The 23980-nt window shown below is 44.1% G+C and overlaps 2 protein-coding genes across 8 annotated transcripts; one reads left to right on the top strand and one right to left on the bottom strand.

Moving 5' to 3' along the window:
* The first annotated feature begins 92 nt into the window (after positions 1 to 92).
* On the top strand, positions 93 to 8503 carry chic1 (cysteine-rich hydrophobic domain 1). Of its 3 annotated transcripts, XR_003798078.1 has the most exons (7): positions 93 to 239; positions 1141 to 1195; positions 2483 to 2638; positions 3291 to 3347; positions 3490 to 3603; positions 3854 to 3913; positions 4266 to 4284. XR_003798078.1 is itself a non-coding variant. In XM_018733660.2 (6 exons), the coding sequence occupies exons 1-6, from the start codon at positions 97 to 99 to the stop codon at positions 4314 to 4316; spliced, it is 522 nt and encodes a 173-aa protein (XP_018589176.1). In that variant the 5' UTR covers positions 93 to 96; the 3' UTR covers positions 4317 to 8503. The 3 variants fall into 3 exon arrangements, 1 of the variants encoding a protein (XP_018589176.1); XR_003798077.1 differs by having other exon boundaries at positions 3490 to 3913; positions 4266 to 4293; XM_018733660.2 differs by lacking the exon at positions 3490 to 3603 and having other exon boundaries at positions 4266 to 8503.
* On the bottom strand, positions 6048 to 22450 carry lnx2b (ligand of numb-protein X 2b). Of its 5 annotated transcripts, none has more exons than XM_018733658.2 (10): positions 22352 to 22450; positions 17007 to 17538; positions 15936 to 16123; positions 14851 to 15047; positions 12917 to 13324; positions 12530 to 12673; positions 11227 to 11401; positions 10749 to 11034; positions 10504 to 10662; positions 6048 to 9868 (listed from the first exon to the last, which is right to left on the bottom strand). In XM_018733658.2, exons 2-10 carry the CDS (start codon positions 17393 to 17395, stop codon positions 9733 to 9735), a joined length of 2082 nt encoding a protein of 693 aa, XP_018589174.1. In that variant the 5' UTR covers positions 17396 to 17538; positions 22352 to 22450; the 3' UTR covers positions 6048 to 9732. The 5 variants fall into 5 exon arrangements, with proteins under 5 accessions (XP_018589174.1, XP_018589175.1, XP_018589171.1 ...); XM_018733659.2 differs by lacking the exon at positions 22352 to 22450 and adding an exon at positions 19043 to 19168; XM_018733655.2 differs by lacking the exon at positions 22352 to 22450 and adding an exon at positions 19043 to 19168 and having other exon boundaries at positions 17007 to 17356.
* Between the last annotated feature and the right edge of the window lie 1530 nt (positions 22451 to 23980).

Below are 23980 nucleotides of genomic sequence, written 5' to 3'. Positions count from 1 at the left end.
TGACCAAACGCGTCTAATGAGCTCGAGCTCTGCGCTCTGACGCAGAGCGGAGGAGCGTCATCCTGTGACGTCACTCCGGGGCACGTCGCTGACGCAATGAGCGTCCTACTGCCCAACATGGCGGAGTTCGACACTATCTATGAGCTGGATGAGGAAGAGGAGCGTTCAGACAGCGAGGAACATCTGGTCAGATACTGTCCCGAGCCGGTGGTCATTCGAGGGGCCGGACACATCACCGTGTAAGAGAAACGAGAGTCCCAGTGAGCTCGCGGAGGCCTCTGCTGCGCTGTTTGTGTTCGTGGCGCGCGCCTCGCCTCAGAGCGAAAACTCGACACGCGCCCCGGCCGTTACGGCTCTGATCCGATCCGATCCGATGGTGTCGTTTTATTATCGAGCTCCTGTCCACTTTATTGTGTTCGCGCTCCTTCCTGGGGGATGTGATTCTCTCCAGTGGTTTATTCACTGTTTTCAGGGCCAAGTGGCCGAAGTGTGTGTGTGTCCGTTTGTTTTGTAAATAAAGCAGCAGCAGTTAAAGGGAACGAACGGCGCTCCGACTTGAAACAAGTGATAATAATATCGCCACTTTCCCCTATTAATTTCTCTGATACTTTTCTCCAAAAGTGACTTCTGTTGATTTATCCATTTATTTATGCAGCAGGGTATTTTTTTTTTACCCTATCAGTTCAGGGCAAGTACCTGGGAAAAGAGTGGACTTGTGTCCCTCATCTGACACATTTTACTCTATAGTCACATTTTTTCAAACCGGCTGCTGGAGTTTGGAAGTCAGAAGCAAGATTCATAGTCCGATTCTCCACATCGCACCCAAAATTCTCCTATTAATTGAAAGCACATCTCTGAAGCGCACTGTAATTATGGCTATTGAATTGTATTGATAATGTAACTGCGTGGTCTCATAATTCACTGATAACTCAGCATATTTGCATTCCTGTCGAAGCATTTGGCTTTTCATCTGCTGGCGAAAATAATAAAATATGATGTAAGGAATTCTAGGCACTGAGATGCAACTGTAATCTGGATGCTTTTTTTTTTTTTTTTAAATTTAATTTTTCATAAGTGCCTGTTGATGTGGAAGAGTCCAGTGTCCAAATCTGATTTTCGTCATGTTTGCTTTTCTCAAAGGTTCGGCCTGAGCAACAAATTCGACAGTGAATTTCCTTCGGTTCTCACAGGAAAGGTAATTTAATCACTAAAATGATGGATTCCTCATGATTCCTAAATCACCCCCCCCCCCCCCCCCCCCCTCCCGGTTGGTTTGTAGACAACTAGCAAGATTTGTATACTGAATCGCTGTCGACACAGAGATGCAAAGCGTTAATTACACACGTTTGCATAACATTTACTTAGCAGGTGCTGTTATCCAGAGCAACACAGAGGGGCCACGTTGTGAGAAAAAAATACGATCAGTCCAACTGGTTATTAGTATCTGTGACTTTATGCACGTTAATAACATCGGTATCGTCTGTCCTTTCCAGCCTGTCGAGTGAATTGGATCTGGTGGGGTTTTTTTGGGAAGGGATCTCAATGAGACACCGTGGTCAATGAGTAAGCTGCTATACACCCCCCGCCCCCCCGTTGGGAGAATCTGGCTCCAGGTGACGCGGTAATGACGGTAGAAAGAGAGAGAGTCCGCCATGGGCACAAGAAAGGGAAGCTACGGTCTTAGAGACACAAAAGGGGGCCGTGGTTGGTTTGGGGGTTGGGCTGGTGGGGGGTTCAGGATGGGTAGAGGGAAATGCAGCGCAATAAAATGTACTTCTAGTATTGTAACCCTGGGTGACACATGATGGACGAGGTCGCGATTATGATGATTGAGAGCCTCGGCTCTGGCCTGCTGGGCTTTATGCTCTGGGTCTTTGGCTGTTTGCAAAGAGACCTTTGCATCCTGTCATAAAAGATTACGACCCCCACTTTTATGGCGTACAAACCCAGAAAGGAATGGCTGTCCATTCATGTTGTTTGGAGGCAGCCGCTGCAGGCTGCGGGCTTATCTCCCCCCTTCTTGTCTCTCACTGGCCCGAGAGCTTAGTAAATTACCAGCGTGCAATTGAGGAGATTTAGTCCGATCTCTGGAAAACATCTGCAGAAAATGTACCTGTTTTTCTGTACCTTTGGTCTGCTTGGGAGACCCTGAAATCTCTTCTCAGAGGAACACAGTTTGTGCACTTTCACTATTCATGTTTAAAACAATTCCTCGATAAGCTTACCATCGATGCATTTCACTGAGATCTTACCCGCAGCTGTATTTATTGCCATCTCTTGTTGTTTATCGCTGAACTGCCCGAGACAGCAGTAAGGCAGATGCTATGCAGAGCTGAGTACAAATAATAGCGTTTGTACTCGTGTTTGTGCAGCATACCATACGGTAAATTGGAAATGATCGCGGAAAAGCATTTGACGTGTCACAAGCCTTGATTGACCTTTCCCCTTCCTCACTATGGCCCCCCGCTTTGTACCGAGCCAGGTGGCTCCGGAGGAGTTCAAGACAAGCATGGGTCGTGTCAACGGCTGCTTGAAGAAGAGCCTTCCGGTCAACGTCAAGTGGCTCCTGTGCGGCTGCCTCTGCTGCTGCTGCACAGCAGCCTGTAGCCTGTGGCCCGTCATCTGCCTCAACAGAAGGGTGAGTCAGACCCCCTCTGGCCTCTCACCACCTCCCCTTCCTTAAGCAGGTCTTTGCATCCAAGTCTGTTCATGCAGTTGGTCCATTAATGCAGGTCCATGGGTGTTTTACCAAACAGTTCAACCTAAGGTTTTTTTTTTTTTTTCCCCCCCCTTTCCTTCTCCAAGGGACCAACTGCAGTTCCTCAATGGGATTTAAACCTGTGCCCTTTTTCATTACACATTTCCTTGTGCAACCATGACGTGACCCGTCTCCGTTCTGCTGCCCTTTCTTTCCTGCTTCAGGCAGTCTAGCCACACTGCTGCTTACAAACTAACCTTTGACCTCTGTAGTAGAGCTCAGTATCTGCTGAAGGAATACAGATCAAGGGTCCTAGCTGCGCTGTTCACCACACCTGATTTGAACCTGCGCCCTCATGTCCAGATGGTTCTGTAGGCTCCATTTCCTGTTTGTACTGTCAGTGCCGCACTGTGGCTTTAGAGTTGAAGTTGCTTAATCGCAGCTGTGCTTCTGTGGGCTCATCTTTGCAGTTTACTTCCGGTGGGCCGGTTGTTAGTAGTACCCCCGTACTTTATTCCGGCAGTGTAAAACTATCATCCCATGCACCGAGTACTCTTTTCTTCAGTCCTTGTTGTGTGTCTCATTGCCACAGACGAGAAGATCCATTCAGAAACTTCTAGAATGGGAAAATAACCGTCTGTACCACAAGGTAAGCTCATTGATCGAGAGCTGCTTTACGGTGGTAAAAACGAGTACTGCTGGACCAACCTGTGAGCTGTAACAAGTGACGGATGATGCTTTTGTTGTGTCCACCGCTGTTCCCCTCTGCAACATTCCTGGTCTGATGTCAGTCACCAGACATGCAGACACATCCTCGGCTTGTGCCCCTCTTCGCTGCACGTTACCGTCGTCTCTGACTGTGTGGGATGTTCTGTCTGCAGAATTCAGTCCATCTCTTGACCCAGGTTGACATTTCTTGAGCCATTTTGATCCTCTGCCTTCTTTTTGCTGGTTAGTTTTAAAAGTTTCCAGTTATTTTTCCAGTAATGTACTGTGTCCAGTTACCCTGCTGGATACTTTCGCTGAAGGAAATGCTCCGAAAGTCAGCCGTAGGGCCCTTGCAGGCACTCGAACCAGCAACCTTTTGGTGAAACACTGTGACTGAAATGCAGTTGTTCCATTGTGGAAGGTGTGACCTGTCTGTCTTCTCTCCAGCTGGGGCTGTACTGGAAGCTCAGCAAAAGGAAATGTGAAAGCAGCAACATGGTGGAATATGTAAGTTCCCTCTCCGTTTTTGTGGTGGTACCTCATTTTTACTCTGTTGTGGTTTAGACAGTTTTCCCCCGGGATCCGTAGCTATCCCGTTACTGAGAGTAGCTCCGCTGTCGGGAACTTCTGTGGCTCTCACCCACCACTGCTGCAGTGCCAGAAGTTGCATAGAGATCAGGGTGTGAAAAGTACTTTAGCCACAGACTGAGAGCACAGCTGCTGAGGTGTGACTCATCCACTCACCTCTGACATCACTGAAAACCCCAAAGGCCGACCCCCCCAACTCTGTGAGAATAAACACACTAGAATTAGGATCTGATTTTAACTGCATGTTCTCTTTCTTTATCTTCCCCTGCAGGTAATTCTTATAGAATTCTTACCGAAATATCCCATATTTCGTCCCGACTGAGGAAGGATGGGTATCTGTGTATGACCCCCCCTCCCTTAGTGCCTTGTAGATGTGCTGGACTTGCGGTCTACACCCCCACTGTCGTCCAAACCCAGCCACCACCAGCCCCAGCTCTCCTGTGTAGTAGTAGTAGCCACTTTGCGTTCTGGCACTTTTGCACACACCCTCACAGCGCAGACACACACCTCGCTGTGGCGCTCGGATAGCTCTTCGTTTTCTTTGTTCTACCAGGCAGTGGACAAGGTTATTATCGCAGATGTGTGCTGAGGTTTGACTATGCTGGCTGATGTATGCGTGCAGCGGTGAGGTTTCTCTCACCAAGCCATATTCCTGTCGTGTCAGTGTTGGATCGCAGCCCGAAGGGTGACACGCAGGCCCAGTTTTGCCTTATGACGAGCTCCGTTCCCACACAACGCACACCTCTTCGAGACGGCCGTTTGCCGCGCGTGTGTCGAATGCATCCACTGATGGGTTCTGGATCTCCCTCCTCCCGTCGCCAGCGCAGTCAGCGGCACGCAGGATGATATAAAGCTCATTGTCAGGCTGTTTCAGACAGAACCACGCATCTCCGGCACTCGGGAAGTCAAGAAGCTCAGCTGTAAATACCACTTAGTAGCAAAATGTAGTGTTATACCATTGTTTACACAGTGTAATATAGCTCTTAATCTAGTTCTGCCAAAATATTGTTTTTCTTTGTTTTGTTTTTTTATACATTTAAATTTAAGCCATACGTCTTGTGGGGCTTGGACAGAGTTGACGGGGAGCGGTGCTTGAGCACATGGCAACATAAGTAGGTCTGCTGGTTTCGCCTCCAAGACCCCTGAACTGATGCTCTTCACCACGGCCACCAGCAACGTATTATCAGCCGGAATTTGCCAACAAAGGAAGAAATGTCTTGGATGTAATTTGGGGATCAAAATATTCCTCCTTTCTTTTTCTTCCTATGCTTCCTTTATCCCCTCTTGTCATTTACCACGACAGTGCAGGTTGGCGCTATTTTCTGCTGTACTTTGTTCCTATGGTCATTGGAAGGTTACCGGTTCAGTTGGTTGAGGTGGTGGTCATTGGCAGTTCCATTGTGATGACTTTGTTCTTTGGTCAGTGTTACTCTTGTTTTTCTTCCCTTAAATGAGCTCTGACTACATCTGAGTGCCTCCGTCAGGAGCTGGATGTCGAGCTGGAAATCGGATGATCTGCCAGAGGGTTTGGACAGGGATTCTCTACCTTTTTTCTTTCCCCGCCCTTCCACTGCTGGGACTACTTTTTGCTGTTACTCAGTTCCCAAGGAAAGCTGAACTATGATGTCCACTTTGAATGCTCTCCCATACTTGTGGTTAACAAGGAAAGTATTTTTTTTCCCCCTTTTGCTTTCTCTTCATACTGACTGGGCACAAAACATGTCAACCTTCAACTTGGAGGACTTCAGTACACAGCAGACAGTCACTACATTTGGTTTTGGATCTGGTTCATCACCTTCTGCTTCCTTCGTCAACTGTCTGGAAGCTCTGCGTGTCCCGGTAGTTTACGACTGGTAACCGTTTACGATGTAACCGTGATCCCCCGACGCACATAGCAATGGCAATTTTCTTGTTAAATCCATGAGAATTCTAATGATTGTAGCAAGGGTTTTTTTCATATAAAGTTTACGTAAAGGTAAACCAAATGTTGTCTGCAGGAGCTGTTCATGATAATGTTAGCATACTGTTACATGGTATTTCAATTTTGTTACTGTATCTTGAAGCATGTAGTCTTTCTGTGCTGGAATACTGGGAAGTGTTTCCTCTTGCCAGTTTATGCCATCCTTACACTGTGGTTTGTTCCTGTCTGTTACACTTTGATTTGTAGCTGTTTTATTAGAGGATCCTGGTTATTTTCGTTGCTGCTTACGGTGATGTTTTATTACAGGTATTTAATTTTTCATAAAAGACAATCCTATACAAAACAGTGGTCTCTCAGAATAATCGTTAGAAAGGTAACTCACAGTAAGATCCTTTTTTTTAATTTTTATTTTTACATCTTTGAGTTATATACTGTTTAGGCTCCTCTGCAGGTTATTTAGCAGATTTGTATTTTTGACCTCTTATGTTAAGAGCAACAGAAATTTCTTCCTGTGAAAAATACAACAGAACACCACTGTGCTGCAGCTTTTGTAGAACACTTAAGTTTTCTCTCCAGTATTTTATTTAATTAATTACTGGTTATATAATCATGAATGATAGTGATTAGGCCCCTCTGAGAGAATATGAGTTATTTCCACATGTGAGTTGGGAAACAGGTAAGGAGTGCAGGCTGCCCTTGGTCTCTTCAATCCTGAGCTCAGTGGGAAAATTAAAATGGCTGTACCTCAGGGTTGGAGCTATGAAAATGAAAGACGGAAGTGTTCGATCTCTTTTTTTACTTGTAATTTCAAACTGGGGCTGTTTTAAAAGTTTCTTCTAGCTGTAATTGCAGAATAGTCTCAGAAAAATAACAGGTATGAAGAATCTCAACAATAAACAGGAAACTTTCACAGCTATTAACATATTAAGAGTATTATGATGTGATAGACAAACACTGATGTGCAACTGAAATGGTCTACAGTGCAAGTGTCGTTGCTTTTTAAAATATCTTGTGAAAAGGAAAAAAAAAATACAAAAACCACACTTTTAAAGAAATTGAATAACATTATTTTATAACATGTCTGATTTATCCACATGTCTAAGGTTTAAACTATCAGGAGAAAACACTGTTTACAGTAGTTAGACATTTCCAAAGGTGATGAGGATACCATGGTATTTAGGACATTTCTACAAAATATTGTCTATGGTTATGAAACCAATATCCAAAGGAAATACATAATGTTACCCCACCCATCAGAATCAATGTCACCTGTTTAGTTTTTGTACCCTAAAACAGACAGAGGAAGGACAGTGCAATAATGACCAAAACAGCAGAGAGAGTACAGTAAGTTTTAGGTGTTGAAAAATGCTAAACTTTCTGTTGCGCTTTGTCACTCCAGTCCTGGCAGCAACCTCCAGGGGGCAGTCTCCTATGCTGGAGGCTTTGTTTATTTTATCCTTTTCACTACTTTTTGGTAGTAATTCGTGTTTTGTATATATACATTGGTTTACTGTTTGCATTACATTTTTTGTGATGATAAATGAGTCAATGTTCATAAAGCTGTCAAGTTCTTAGTTACCAACAGCTTTTTAAGTTGTTCAGAGTCAAGTGTATTTGTTCTGTATTAAAAAAAACTTGACCCTACAGAAAGTTCTCCACTTAAGGGCCTTTATCTCATTGACTGGTAGAGCCATAAACATCTGTAAATCCAGTTACCAAGCAATAGTCATAAAGAATGTGAGTGTAGATGTGTTCCACCACCTTCCCAAATCCTCCATGGTGGTACAATACAAGACAATAGATCTCCAGCTTCTGTCATGTGCATAAGACCATACTCTCTCACACTTTCATACTTTTTTTTTTCCCTGTTTTGTCTCATGGTGAAATAGTGATGATCACATATCAAAAGTCTGTAGGGAACTTAAGAGACATACCATTATTGCCTGTTGTATGCCTTTCTCACTGAACATCTATTCTACTTTTCACCTTAAATCCGTATTATTTAATGCTGTAATTTATGGGCTTTATTTCACAGGATTTTTTTTTGTAAGTTTTTTTGATCATTTGTTAAAATGAAGATTCTTTTAAATTAGATGACAAAACACCCAGGTTCTCAAAATTCTGCTGCGCAGAGCAGCAGCACCCGTTTAAAATAGATTAGCCAAACTAAAGGTCTTTGTCACGGGTTCTTCATCCTCATACAGACCGAAGTTGTGTCTCGTACTGGTTCCATACAGATATCTTACGGAAGGAGATGAGGCAGCCGTACGTCTGCATAGCACAGCCCTCACGTTCCTGTTACAGTGACTCCATGATCGGTTTTCAAGGGAAAATAGATGGAAAACCATCTTGGCCAATGGATACAGTATTGCATATAGGAATTTGATGCAGATCTTAGATATATGTCGAAACTTCTTCAGTCTGTGTGAAATGGTGGTAAATATGTTTAGGAACATGGCATAGTCCCTGGTAATGTACATACAGTCATAAATAAATAGTGATGTAACAGCGGAGGGGGCCATTTGATGCCTAAGATAAGGTTCCCTGGGTGCTTCACATGATTAATAAAAAAAAAAAAAAAAAAAAAAGGTAATTTAAGGTGCACATATGCAACAATGAAATGGCTGAGTGATTACACTGTGGTAGTGTTTTACACATCAGTTGTCAATGACTTCAGTATTTCATGTGCACAGCACTGGCACAAGGTTTCTGTGCATCAATGTCAAAACAAAAATAGGAGACAACATGCAGTTGAAGAAAACTGCACCTGCATACTGCTCTGGTCAAAGTCAGGGAGGGGATGGGTTGAGTCAAAAGAACTCTGGTTTTTCTAGTAAGGCGGACATCATAAACAAAACTAAGGCACCCAGCTTAATGAGCCAACAATCAGAACAGTGCACTGCATAGAGATTAATGCAGCCCTGATTAAGTAGGATTAGCATAACGCCTGATGACAACACGTGTGCTATTGCTATATTCTACCACATACGATACAAAAATGTGACAATGTATAACTACAACTAGGAGAGTTAATACTATAACTATAAAGCAACAGTAGGACTTTAGTTCCATGTTGCAAACATTCATCTTTGTATCAGCAAATGTAGCACTTGCACTGAAGAGTACTAAGGCTATTGGTATAACATAACTGAATGTGTTACATGCATCACATCCGCATCTTAAACTATTGCTGCAAAACCATTTTCTACAATCCATCTGAAAACTGTTAGTTAAAAATGTCCACATCTAGAGAAACATGACTTTCAACCAATGTGTGTCATTTAACAAGAAAAATTAATATCACCACCTACCAACAGGATTTAAAATACAAGCTAGGGACAAGGCAAGCAATGGACTACCTGATGTATGTAGAACTTCCTAGGATCTGTAGCCATCTGGGGGCAAACACAGGCTCCACTCACAGAAACATCCACACACCATTCTCACTGTGCCTTGACTGTGCTGCTGATGTGTGCCTTGTTTTCCCTCCCTGTTCTCCTCCCATGTGCCAGTTTGGAGATGCTGATTTGGACATTTCTGCTCAAAGTCATTCTGCTGTAAGTGGGAGAAACAAAGCTGTGCCCCCTGAAATTCACCACAGCAGTGGGATAAAAAGAAAATAAGGCAAATAAATCAACTCCTTTAATTACAGGACTCTTCCCAAAGCTGTAGGATGCCAGTGTGTCCCATCTTTGGGGGTAACTCAAGAGAGTAAGGGAGAGACTGCTCTCTGGATGGATCAAGAATGTGTTGGTAACTGTGACAGGATAGTTAGGACCCTGGCCACTAGGGGGTGGGGCATGACAGGGGGTGGGGGTTAGACCAGACTTCCTGGCCATGACACCACCGTCAGCGTGACCTTGTTCCTCTGCAGCTTCAGCAAGGGGACGAGCGACGTGTTGTTCATGCCCACGGTACTTGCTCCATTCACTGCCACAATCTCGTCCCCACACCTGAAGAATCAGACAGGCACAAGGAGCAGAAGGAGGTGGTGATCAGGGAGCTTATTCAGTTGCATGTTCATGTCCCAGGAGGAACCTAGCTCCTGTACCCATGAACTAAACACTTAATTAGAACAGTTACTGTAAAATAGCAACTTTCATATAACAGTGAACTGTGAAAGCTGCAATCTTACACCATTTATTTAAAATGTGTTATTGTTCTTAATTACCCTTTGCAGGAGTTCCAATCCACTAAGAATTCCTTACACTGGGAAGAGGGGGAAAACATCTTGACAGGTGTCACTGTTGTTCAACAAGCTGATGACCTGGTAGCTACTAGACACACTTTCTTTAAATCAAGGCTCTACAATCACAGAAGTATCCCAACAGACCTTTATCTGGGCCTTTCACTTAAATCCACTTTGTCATTCAGATGACTCAAGAGCAGGAAACAATGCAGCTGAACCAAAAAGTGCTCAGAACCCTTCTAGCATAGTTTAAATGCCTGAGCACAGTGACTGGACTGATATTTCTCTCTGCGTGTATAAAGGACCCTTGTCCTGACTATGAATGTGCAGGCTAGTTAGAGTTGCTGACAGCATTATTTACAGCGCATTTCTTTCTCCAAACAGATGGGGGTGACTCACTTGAGACGCCCATCTAAGTGGGCAGGAGTTCCAGGCACTATGGTCTTTATGAAGAAGGGCTGCTGACCATGACTTTCTTCATATCCACCTACAATGCTGAATCCCCAGCTCTCACTGTTGGTCTTATGCAGAACAATATTGCGGCACCAGTGCATGTGACTGTTGGGCCAGAGAAAAGAACATGTCATTGAAATTGACGCCAACAATTTAAAATGTACTGATTTCCTTTAGTGACTCGGAGTTACCTAGGCAGACCCAACCAGTGGGTCCAGAGTGGCACCCATTTCCTGCTTTCCTCTCTGAGATTCTCTGCTGGATCTGGTTCTTCCTTTGCTCCTTGCTCTTCCTCCTCTGCCTGCTCCTCACCCTCATCCTTCTCCTCCTGCTGCTCCTCCTCTGCTCCTTCAGTGATGGTCCGGACCACACGCAACACCACCGTGGGCTGGGCTGTCTGGGATTTCAGCACCGATACTGCCTCACTATAGGTCAGCTGGGTCAGGTCTACTCCATTGATGCTCAAGAGCACATCACCTGGGCAACAGCAGCCATGGCAACAAATCAGTATAATTTAATACCATCTGCAGCATTAAGTCTGCCCACTAAGGGAATAGCACACCAACAGTTAGAGTTTCATAAGTAAATAGTGTCACCTCAATATCACAGAGTGTCAGTAAAACATTGTGTTGGTGTGAATGCTACAGGAATGACTGTGACCTGGTTTACCTGTTTTGATGGTGCCATCACGGTACAGGCACCCTACTGGTCTCACGCTGGTAATGAAGATGGGCAGGCGGCTGCGGCAGTCTCGTCCGCCAGCAATGGTGATTCCCAGAGAGAGCTGTGGCTCTTTCTTTAGACTCACAGTCTTCTCCTGGCTGGAGAAACCTCCCGGGAGATCCTGTGCGCACAAGTACAAAACATACACAGACTACAACAAACAGAAAGGAATGTCTATTTTTTCATAGTTATCACTGCAGATGGGAATTTTTCCCCCCACTTAAATTTTGAAACCATGCAGATGTAAAAAGCGTAGTAACTGCCAAGAACAGTTGTAAACTGAGGGGGGTGCAGCAGGTTTGGCTAGGGCCCACTGTGTGGTGGGTCTTGGGTTCGAGTCTTTTTTGGGGTGCCCTGCGACGGATTGGCGTCCTGTCCGGGGTGTCCCCCCCCACCTCAAGCCCTGTGCTGCTGGGTTGCGCCCTTCCTTTAGAGGGGAGCGTGCAGATGTGGCCTGTGTCCGTTCTCTGGCAGGTCTGGGGTTTGAGTCCCACTTGGGGTGCTTTGCGCCTTCTGTTGCCAGGATAGGCTCCAGTTCGCCACAGTCTCACTCAGGACAAGCGGTTTCAGACAGTGTGTGTGAGTTGTAAACTGAATTTTTGGAGGACCAAAACATGGATGGTAGAATGTGTAAAGTGGATTAGAAGCCGGAATTCAAAGAAAATTAAAGATGTATTTGTGGTGAAAGTGACATAGTCAACACATTTCTGTTGACACAGCAAAGGTGGTGCTGCTTTGTCTCATGTGCCTAAAAGGTCTTTATCATTTCCTACAGGGTGAGAAAAGAGGGTTCTCTCTTGCTTCCCAGCAGGGATTCTGCTCTGTGGACAAAATGGAGCCATCACAGCTTTGATCCTCCACCACTCATACAGACACACAAACAAACAAACAGCTTTGGCTCCATGTTGATCAGTGGGGGCCATCAAGGGAACTTTCACCTCTCAGCCAAAGGCATGTGGTTGCGTGGGCAATGTGAGACTGCAGTCATTCATGCTCTTTTCATTTGGGGATACAACTTGTACTCAGTTGTTCCAACATTAACTACTGGAACACAGGTAGGTCTATCTGATGGTAAGGTCTGCTGAAGACTACCTACTAATAAAGCTTTGGGCTTAGGGTGGGAATATGCCACATTGTACATTTTATTTTATTTCTTTCTGAAGATTGCTCTTATTTGTCCCTGCAAAAACTGGTGGAAAATGTTGGTATTGACACCACTTAATGACTTGTGACAGACAATGCACCTTACCTTTGAATAGGTTGAGCAGCGCCTGTAGTACTGTGGTTCAGGAACTCTCCTTGTCCCCCTGCTCATGCTGTCCCCAATGCTGCCACCTTCCTCTGCGACCTCGGTGTGCCTCATCACCACAAAGTTCACACGCATTTCACTGGCCTTCAAGTACACAACAGAAACTGCAGTCACCATATGCCAGTTTTACAGCTTCTTAACTAATCTTTAAAGCTATATATGTATTAGAAATAGTTTGTAACTTAAAATTTAAATGTCCAAAAAAAAAAAAAAATTGTAAAGTGAGTAGTCAGATGTTATTTTATAAGGCTTTTTTCTATGTTTGTCAGCTGGTATTGCAAGGCAGCAGCAATAGTTTCGGAGGACAGAGTTGCAGGGACAGTCCACCTGTATGATCTGGGCAGCACCCTCTGGGGTTCCGTGTCGTAAGTCATGCCCATTGATGGCCAACACCTTGTCAGAGTTGCGCAGCTTTCCATCCCTGGCAGCGACACCCCCAGCCAGCAGGTCCAGAATGAAGACACCAGGAGCATCTGACTTGCGAATCAATTTGATGCCTAGTGGCTCTGAACGCTCTCTCTTTGTCAGCGTCACCTGAACAACACCAGCAGGGTTTGCATGGGCATGGCTTCCAGGGGCTGGAATAGAAGAAGGCACAGCTTGGCACTCGAGCCGGCCACGCCGAGGGGAGAAGCCCTTCTCCTGCATGATGGTGAGGCGCAGCAGGGAGCAAGGGCGTCTCAGTATCTCCACAGCTCGCTGGTGGGTGATGGAGGACATGGCTACATCATTCACCTAAAACAAGCAATGCATGTACACTCACGATCAGGTTCCACAGAAGACAGCTACTATGTCATGAAGCCTACAGGAATTATTGATGGCAGTTGACCAACACTACTTACACTTTACTGTCACAGGCAACAGCCTAGGCCACACCTCAATTTTATGGACTCAAGAAGGGAAATGAGTTCCAGGTGCGGCCATTCAAACTTAACAGTGTTCTATAGCAAAGACTGGAAATAGCTTTTTCAGAATATATGAGGTGATGTTTCAGTTACTGTGTAGTTTTTTTGATGCATTTTTCCCCTCTTTCCTGTTTTAGTTCCTTAGCAAAACTTTTTCTTGCTTTATTGTTATTATTTGTGGCAAGACATTCCAATTTTATTAGCTTTTGTAATTATTGAGCGTAAAAACAAATCATTAAGTTCACCCCACAATGCCTTAAGTTCTCTCAACTGGTCTTTGAGGTTTGCTTACTTTAGTTAAAAAGGATCTTCATGAAAGGCTTCTCAGTTAATATTAAATGTGTATAATATCAAATTAATCATGTTCAGTATGCAATCAGTTACAACAAGCAACACTGAAGCAACAAGCAAAACCCCAGTTCAAAAAGGACACCTCTTAGCCACTAGCTGGTGAGGTGAGCTGTGTTAAAGTCATTGCATTGATTTGCCAGAGAGAAGCGAGCTTAAATTTCAGGAAATCAGAAACCCAGTCTCCACTTCCTCAAGGGAATCTCTTTTTACAGACATGTTCGGGCTCAGAACCCCTCCAGGGTATCTAAATGTACAGCAGTCTGGGCTGAGAGAGAGGATTATAGGACGTGGATTGACTTCTCAGGTTGACTCCTGTCACCCAACACATTAAACGGCAACCCAGTGAACTGTGGCTTTCCCAATCATTTCTGCAGCAAATATAAGCATTTTCTCAATTTATTACATGTCAATACAAATGAGGATACTTTTGTGGAAAAACTGAGCAAGTGCAAAACAATGACAGAAAATCCCATCACTACTGTTTACAGCAGACATATTCATTAACTAATACAGAACACTGCAAAATGCACTGTTCTCAATTAAATAAAAATATGTGAAGGACCAAAATGTGGACACATAAATGATGTAAAAGATGACCTATGCATGAGTAAAAAAAATCTAGAATTGTCAAATTACCATTTCCTGGAAAAAGCATGCTAAATTTATACAGAATGAAACCTTTAGCACTTTATCACTGGGCAAATGTCCCATATATGTTATGCCACATCGGCCAACTCTGCAAACTGGAACCAGGCAATGAAGAAATATCCAGTCTAACCCTAATTCATCTAAACAAAATGGAAAAGAGAACACTACTTTTTTGGTGAAAAAAAATACTTCCGTGTTTATCGGTGCTCAGGGAAACAAAGGAAGGACTACTGCTGTGCACTACTTAGTGTGATGCTTGGATGTCTTGGATGCTTGGAGAGGAGGGTGACCAATTTTAACAATATATTGAGAAAAGGGAGAGAGAAGATGATTATGTTAGTCAGAGAGGCTTCTGACCTCTAGGATGTGGTCACCAGGAGCCAGTTTGCCATCACGGGCTGCCAGCGAATCATGCAGGACCTCCTGGATCACAATGTTTCCCAGCGGAGTGTCTTTTCCACCCACAATGTGTGCTCCCAGTTTCTCCTTGGGGTCTTCCCGGAAGATCTCCACCACACTAGCCTCCGCAAGCAGGCTGGATCTGAGGGGTGCTTCTGGACAAGAGGTCTAACATCAGAATGGGCTTAATCATACAAATGCCTACACTTCTAACCACAACTCATTCCCTTTCCCTCACTCTCACACAAGTAAATGCTACAGCTGGTAGAGCTGTGTAAGGGTATGCATATTGAAAAATGCAAACACTGTAAATTTTAAAAGCATGTCATTTTCCCTAGAACCCCATAAGTGACACAATATTGCTGTGACTCTGTAGGAGATCTGAAATAGACTTCAAGAAAAAAAACTGTCCTGCCACATAATGTTTTTGTGCTATAAGTATTGTACCTCATAATAAAAGACAACTGGCAGAGCTTATGCTATCAATTCAGCATTCAGATGCTTTCACCAGGTGCAGATGATGACTTGGCTATGAATAGTGCAGAGAGATCACGACGTCAGAGATAACCTCCCTTAACAACAGCCCCAGTCTCCCCACCTTCAGCAACACCTAGATCAAAGGGTATCTCTGTTTCCCCTGGACAACCAGCATGGTCAGGAGGCCACTTCCCTTCCTGCTCACTGTTGTCTGTAAACCTTTCACACTCTGACACTCTGCAGCTGCCTTCTTCGTTCTAGCCTCCCTGACACATTCCATGCCCAGTCTCCCAGCAATCTCTGCCACTCTTCACACCATTGACCACAGCAGGATGTGCAGCAATCGAGTAGCACCATAGTGGTGCATATATAAAAACATAACAAAAGCAGGTTGCAGGTCCAAATGCAGTAATATTTATGTTCTTTCCTTGAACACCATGCTAAAAATTAGCAAATATTTAGTGTGAAGGGAAAAAAAAAAAAAAAAACATTTTAATGTTATGCCAGGGTACAGAAAAGTTTCATGTTTCATCTTGGTGACCTGGACACATGCTCCTTTCTCTTACCATCCTCGGCCTCTACAAAGCCAGGGTTGACATGGCCGGGCTCTGGAGGTCCACAAGATGGAGTTGAGTGTGACGGCACAGGCAAGCGCTCTGCATTGGTGGCTAGTTCCCCTACAGTTTCAATCCCACTGAATTTGTTCCAGGTAGGCTCTATCTTTGGCTCCACCTTCTCCCGGAACCCCAGGCATCTGAAAGGTACACACCTAGTTTACTATCCTCACGCCCTCTATTACACACATACACGCACACACACAGAGAAATAAGCATATATAAGAAGAGGAATATGTAAAAATATAGACAAAAAACTACAGACAGATAAATATTCACACACGAATATAAACATGCACACATGCTTTCACTCAAACCAAGTCACACATATACTGTATAAATATCCTGTATGTCTCCGGACACAAATGCATTCACATAAAAGCAAAGGAGTACAACTACGTATTCAGACAACCAAATACACACATTTCATTGATCAAAAGGAATCGTTTAATGAATGTGTACAAATCTAAGCACATTCATTAATAAACATTAGGAACTATGATTGATGATGCTGTGGATGACTGCAGGTCAGTCTCCTCGCATTCACAGAGTTATACATAACTAAGAATATTAACACAATTAACTTATTTAATCAGAACCAATTACCCTGTTGCTTTTTCTTTCCCTTGACAAAGATTTTTCACTCTCCATGCTGCAGGATTCATCAGACAGTGTCACATACTTGGAGAACAATCCTACTATCTCACTAACAGTCATAGCCCTGCAGGTGCCTGGCTGACCACAGGTTTTGTTAAGAGCAGGGTGGGAGAGCATCTCACCCTCCAAGGGAACCTAAGTCAGTTTGTGTTGCTTCTTTCCCCATTGCTAAAACATCTAGCATTGCAGTAGCACCTGCAGAGCCCAGCCATGTCAGTAGCATTGCATATAGTGAACTGCTACTAGGAAAGATTGTAAAACTGATGGAAAAACAGCTTCATTGTCAAAAAGCATCTAACAAGTTACAGATTCATACATTCTTCTCTACTCTACCTTTGGCTTACCTGTTGTGCAGATTCGGCTTACCTGTTCTGCAAGTGTGGCTGCAGCTCACAGCGCTGCATGGGATGGCTGCATTGGGGCTGGAAGGGACAGCACACAATCAGCTTGTCCAACAGGTTGCGCACCAGCAGGCTGGAAGGCCGGCACTGGTGCAGCTGCAGCCGCTGTCTGTCCATAGGGCAGAAGTCCTGCTCCCGCAGAAAGTCACTGAGGCAGCGAGCACAGTAAGTGTGGCCACAGGGTGTGTCCAGGGGACTGAGTAGAGGCTGCAGGCAGATGTGGCACACCAGCTCATCATCCACTTCATCCTTGTACTCATACAGATGGTTCTCTTGCGTGTCATGAGCCTGGCCACATTCATGACACAGTTGTACCTGGGAGGGGTCAGACAGCAAGACCCTAGGCTCCATCATGGAGGTTTGCCTCAGCTACCCCCCCCCCAGTAACTTAAATCAGTCTCCAAGCTGACCAGGCCTCAGCCTTAGTCATTACAGTCAACACAGGAGCTCAAAGAGAGGTCATCCATAAGCGCTCCATGACACTTCATGTTTGGTAACTGCACAGAATGGTGGGAGAAAAAAAAAAAAAAATACATGGATTAACATAGTAAGTCAGCTAAAAATACATATATAATTTTAACAATAACATGATTTGTAAAAACTGTTGTCCCAGCTAATTTTTTTGCTAAACAAAAACCTGGCCAAGTTCTGAAGCCTGTCTCCTCCATATTAGCTTCTGAACAAAAAGAATTTTATGACTAAAATTAAAATGAATTTGACTAAACTGAAAAGGAGTTGAGTCAAAAACTGCTGAAAGACAAGGAACAATGGCTCAGCAGCATGTTACTGAGACAACATCAACTGCACCATGCAATAAAGCGGTCCTGGTTGTTAATGCCGCCTTTTGTTCAATCAGAGGATGGAAACTTCTCTTTGTGGCCTTTTTATCTCTAGTAATTTCCTTTCTCAGGGAAAAAGCCCGCAGTCACAGCGAAGGTCTGCCTTGCACAACCTCTCCAGGCACTGGTGCTTCGCAAAGGCCAAACATACCAGCATCCTCCTCCAACCTGACTTGCATGCATTCCCCTTCCTCCCCCTCATTCATTAGCTATCTGGGAAAACCTCAGCAGCAAGTGCACTGAAAAATTCAGCCTGCAATATAAACCTGAATTAGTGTTTTTACTCCATGACTGCAAGAAATTAATTCTATTAAATCAGGCAATATCTTTCCCAAACACGTACCACAATTCATGCTTTGAGTGAGTCACATTACCTATAAAAAGTAATCTAGTAATGAATAGAACATGATCATTTTACTTATTTATCAGCCATCCAGATATCTTACTCCTTTCTTCTTCATGTGCTGTAGCCAAAATCGCATCCTTGATGACTATTTGGACAAACTACGTGACCCCACTTGAAGGTGATAGTAGTACAAAAACACAGCTCTCTTTCTTGCCAGAATGCAGTACTCCTTTGTTTGTCATCAGCTCTGTAACACCTCACTGCTGTCATTCTGCAACTAAAGTACCCTGCCAGTTCAAGACAATGGGATGCGCTGGGTGGCTGCCGGTTGGTAACCAAACCCCTACACCACCAGAGTGTGTCTGAATGTGTGTGTCTGCAGCATGAGTGGCTCCCCCAGGTGCACCATGGGAAAGGATTGTTTCTGTTACCCATGAAGAGGCAACCATTGTTAACAGCTGAACCACTGACCAAAGGTTAGTCTGGTGTAGTGGAGGGACAGTGTGCTACCACAAGTTCAGGAGTAAGGAAAGGGGAATGGAGGGAGATAAACTCACAAAAAAGGCAGAGGGGAGATCGCAAGAAAAAAGAAAGGGGAATGAGAGAAAAGACACAACACAGAAGAAGAGTGAAAAAAGGACAGGGACAGAAATGAAAGAGAGAGAAAAAGAGGTATTGTACTGCTGATGTTGGAGAAACACATGTAGTGCACTCTGAGATGTAAACCTCTGAAAAGACAAATAAGCACATTTGTAAATGTCTGCACATATACTTGAGGTCAAACAGGACAACCCACCCTGCAATCAGCTTCCTCACCTCTGGTACAAGGGATGAATTCCTTTTCATAAACAAAGCAGTCATAACTCCTTGAACCTTGAGTTTCTGGATTTTGCAGACTAAAAGCCAGTGTGTTCTCCTTTTTTCATAGTTCATTTTAAGTAAATATATAATTTATAAGTAGAGGACATAACAAGCATAAAAATAGCCACAGATAAAAATCATGTTCTTCAAATTTCTTAAAATAATGTAATTTTTCTTCATCTTCTGTCAGACTCCATTGCATTCCAGACCCATATCTTGATATATGAACACAGTACAATCCAGGCGAGAGCCTCCTAAAACATGCCGCAGGGAGTAGCACATGCCCCTGTGCTGAGATAAAAGTGAAGTCCGAAGCACAATCTTCGATCTGCACTGCTGACATAGCAGCGCAGTGTATGCCAACGTGTCTCAGGAACAGGCAAGCGAGAGCAAAGGAGAGCAGGTTGGAAGGGGGAGGGCAGAGGGAGAGAGAGGGAGAGAGAGAAACTGGAGAGGAAGGTGACACTTGACTGTTAATCCCACAGATTAGATGCAGGATGCTGCAAGGCCCTGATTAAAGAGTACTGTCGAACTGAAGCCGTCTGCCTGGTCCATTGATGCAACCCAAGGGCTCATCTGGTTTTCCACGAGGCCTGTTATTTGATGGTAGGTGACACCAGCCTTTGCTCTGTTTCTCAGGCACAGCCATATGCAAATCATCAGTTTAGGTCTCAATAAATATGTCAAAGGAAACAAAATAACAATGTTTGTATATATCTTCAAATATCTACAAATGTTTGCCAAAGCTGTCATGTATAAATATGCATTTTATGCCTGGGTAATGGAGGTTGTCTACAATGAAACTGGCAATCCTCCATTTTTTATGCTGCAAAGGTATCTAGACGTTTAGGTTTTACAAAACCCTGCTTTCTTTCTTTCTATTCGTTATGGATCCTGTCTGTCCCCCAGGTGATGCAACATTATAGACTATTTATATTGTCTTTATTAATTATGCATGTTTTGCACCACACTTATACAAACACACTCCCATATTCACAAAACTATTTAGTTATACTGTATAGGTGAAGAGATACAATGAAAGACATCATGTGTACCTATTCAAGAAAATCACCAAGATAATCAATAGAAGATCATTATCTGATCAGATGCATGACATAATACTGTGTTTTGGAGAAATTTTGAATAATACTGAAATACTTCATAAAACGGTATTAAGTAATGTGCATTTTTGTCCAAATATTTTGACTAACACTATTGGATTTAAGTGAGGGTGTGGTGGCGCGGCGGGCTTGGCCGGGTCCCGCTCTCCGGCGGGTCTGGGGTTTGACTCCTGCTTGGGGTGCCCTGCGACTGACTGGCATCCTGGGTGTGTCCTCTCCCCCTCCAGCCCTGAGTTGTCAGGTTAGGCTCTTGTTTGCCGCGACCCCGCTCGGGACAAGCAGCTTCAGCCAGTATGCGTGTGTACTGGATTTAAACTGTGGAAGAAAAAAACTTGTTGCAGTCATTTATGTAAAATATTTTCATTGAGTCAATGCAAGTATAAAGTATTACTAGCAACAGAAAGTCACTGAGTCCTTTGAGGCAATCCCCAAAGAAAGATGGGCATTTTTATCAAAAAACACTGCCTGACTCCTGCATACTTCAAGCTTATTCACCAATCAAACTTAGGACAAACAACAAACACTCCAATAAGAAATAATACAAAGAACATATGAGCATGGTCTGTTTCTAATTAAGATGGTCATAATTACACTTGGATGAAAGAGACACAAAAGCAGTAAGATTAGATGAAGCAGTTTTCAGCATCCCAGTCCAGTATGAGACATTAAGTTACCCATTAAAAGACAGGAAGTTAGAGCTGATGTGCCCTGGCACTGACATCAAGAGGTAAAGCAGCTACAGAAGCAGCTAATCAAACACATAGTTCATCACAATGGAATTTTCCACAACACTACCAGTGTGACATTAACCCAATACAGGCGCACAGTCCAACCAAAAACTCCCAACAGCGGCTGACCATTAAGCACCCAAAGGAATGCATGTTCAAATTCCAGAAGGCAAGTCACTCTCGAGTAAGGTACCAAACTGAGGTACACAAGCTGGGTAACTCAGTTTCGGTAAACATCCAGTTTATAGATACAGGTGAAGCTGTGAACGTTTAAAAAAAATAAATAAATTAAAAAAAATCTTAACTAAGTAACAAAAGGCCATGGCTGTGACCAGATTGTAGAATAGTGAGGCATACAGACACAGAGAAGGCCCAGGATAGGCAGTGCAGGAGCACGTCACCGCAGTAACAGCAGCCGTTTTGACTGGCTGTCAGTTCACACAGGTACAACTCCCTTGAGCGAAGCTGATCCCCCCCCCATTGGGTTCTCATCACGAAAGGTGACCCAGAGCACACACAACATCAGTTCCACTGCAGACTCACCACTCGTCATCAGCAAACACATCTATGTCATAATTACAAGAACAGCTGTGCAATAAACAGCAGCAAATAAATAGGTTTCACACTTTTCATACTACTTGGGTTTTCAAAAGAAATTTTTATAATTTAAAACAAAACCTGCTGGAGGCAAAATAAGATGCCTATTCATCATCAACTAGAGGTCCCTGGGGTTTCAGTTGTTTCAGCACCAGACACCTTCAGTCAGGTGACCTGACCAGAGTTGACCAGACCACTGCCCCTGCATCCAGGCAGCACAGGGCTCATTCACCTGAACATATTATTCCATCCTCTGTTACTCTTCTTTGTATTATTATTATTATTATTATTATTATTGCTATTGCTGCTGCTGATACTGGTCCATTTGTTACTTGGCCTTTTGAATTTCTGTTCATTAACTTTGTTAACTTAGGAACCTGTCTTTCTTCATTCTTGTATTCATTATGTACACATGGAGAAATGTTGAGATATGATGTAACAACATTCACGTGGAGGTATGAGCGCGCGGCTTAATTTGTTCATAAATAAAAATAATGCTGGACAGCAGTGCCCTCACAGTGCGAAGATAGTGGTCATCACATGTCATGTGTTCCTTTACCGATGTTTTCCAGCGCCCTGACAATGTGTGTTTGTTGCGTGTCTCTGTGTTTACGCGTCACGAGCGCTGACACACACCTTGGCTTGTTTCTGAGGCGTTCTCCCCCACCCCCACCGAAACTCGTCTTACCTGCGACGAGCTTCTGCGGAGGCTTTAAAAAAAAATTTTAAAAAAAGGCGCAGAAGACGAACAAACCACTATCGTCGAACACACACACCGGCCCCCGCTCGCGGCCTTGGCACCCAAGTGAAGTTTTTACCTCAGCTGCGGTAACTGTAGTGACCCTGAGCGTTTTCCTCGCTTTACTTCCCCTTCGCCTCGACGCGTCGAATCGGCTCAGGTGCGCTCGCGCGCCTCGTCCTCCCGCCCGCTCACCGACGGTGGAGGGGGAGGAGCCGCCGTTGCGCGGGAAGCGCGTGCTCGCAACGCTCCAAGCCCCGCGCGAGCCGCCGTCAAATGTCTGCGAAGTGATAACCCGCTTATTATATTATATTATATTATATTATACTTTAAACAGTCTGTAATTACTGAATTTAAACGCGATTAATTATAATTATACGCCATTTATTGTAATTATGCATGGCTGTAGAGAGCTGAAAGAGTTATGCTGAAACTGTGTGGCGCAACAAGTTTGGTACTGGCGGCGCAGAAATATTAGCAGCAGTGCTGGGGAGGAACAGGAGGCTGTTGCAGGCGGGACCCCGCACCCCTACACCCCTCCTCAGTTAAAAGGGTTGTAACACTCGAGCAGTGCGGACTGTCACACCCGCCGCTTGTAAAAGCTGCATTTCTGGGACCCTGCTTGATTTACTGCAGCAGAAAAACAGCAGAGAAGAATGATGGAAGAAAGGCGCTCGGCCTCAGACTGTCAGATGAAACAGCAAGGACAATAATAATAATAATAATAATAATAATAATAATAATAATAGGTACGGGTCCGGAGCGGTTTATTCAGTGGAATCGAAGACAAATTGTGTTTAAACGTATCAGAAATCACAACTGTCAGTAAAAATACTGTATTACAGTGCACTATACAGTCCAATATACATTATAGTATTATAGTGCACTATAGAATACAGTATACAGTACAGTATGATAGTGAACTGTCATACAGTTCAGTATACGTTATAATATTAAACAGCACTATACTGTAGTACGGTCTACAGTACAATATTCATAAGGTAAATGATGATCTCGAGCGCCACCTTGTGGTAAGACATCATACTGATGAAGCAGTTTCTAATTCCTGCTTGTTCTTCTGCCTCCTTACATCCCTCATCACACCTTCACAGTGTTTCGGAGCATATGAGTCATCGTTTTTGATGTAAAAAAATAAGCATTTTCCTGGTCCCAGACATCATCCATCGCCTGATTTAATTTGTTTTATTTCATCATGCAGCTGAGTGATACACTGTTTCTGAGTACAGGCCACAATGGCCCCTACAGCACGTAGAAGAAGGGATGCTGCAGGAGCAGAGCGACCAACCCGGTCCTGGGACGCGGTCGCCCAGCACTGCTACACATGTGCGCCGTCTCCTGTCGATGGAGCTCCCGGTTTGAGCCGGAACTCCACAAACATGCACACAGCTGTTTGCACCCCTGACTGTCAGCAAACACGTCCCACGCAACAGAGCTCCACCACATCCAGGAGGGCATGGCGATCGCGACCCGAGCAGCTGTGCTCTCGCTCCCGCAGCATCTTGGGGAGGAAGAGCCCTTACATGAAGCTCCTCGCCTGGGCCTTTGGACTAAAGGTGTCAACGACAGCCTTCTTCAACCTTGACATTTATTTTTTTAAATCAAGAGCCTGCGGCAGGTTTACGCTTTTCTTTCCGTGGTTATCTTTAAACCGGAATCCCACGCAGTTTTACAAACTTGCGTAGGGCGT

Source organism: Scleropages formosus, chromosome 13, assembly GCF_900964775.1.
Source record: "Scleropages formosus chromosome 13, fSclFor1.1, whole genome shotgun sequence".
NCBI classification, from domain to species: Eukaryota; Metazoa; Chordata; class Actinopteri; order Osteoglossiformes; family Osteoglossidae; genus Scleropages; species Scleropages formosus.
The sequence above is the reverse complement of the archived record's forward strand: the minus strand, read 5'-3'. Positions and strand labels throughout refer to the sequence as shown.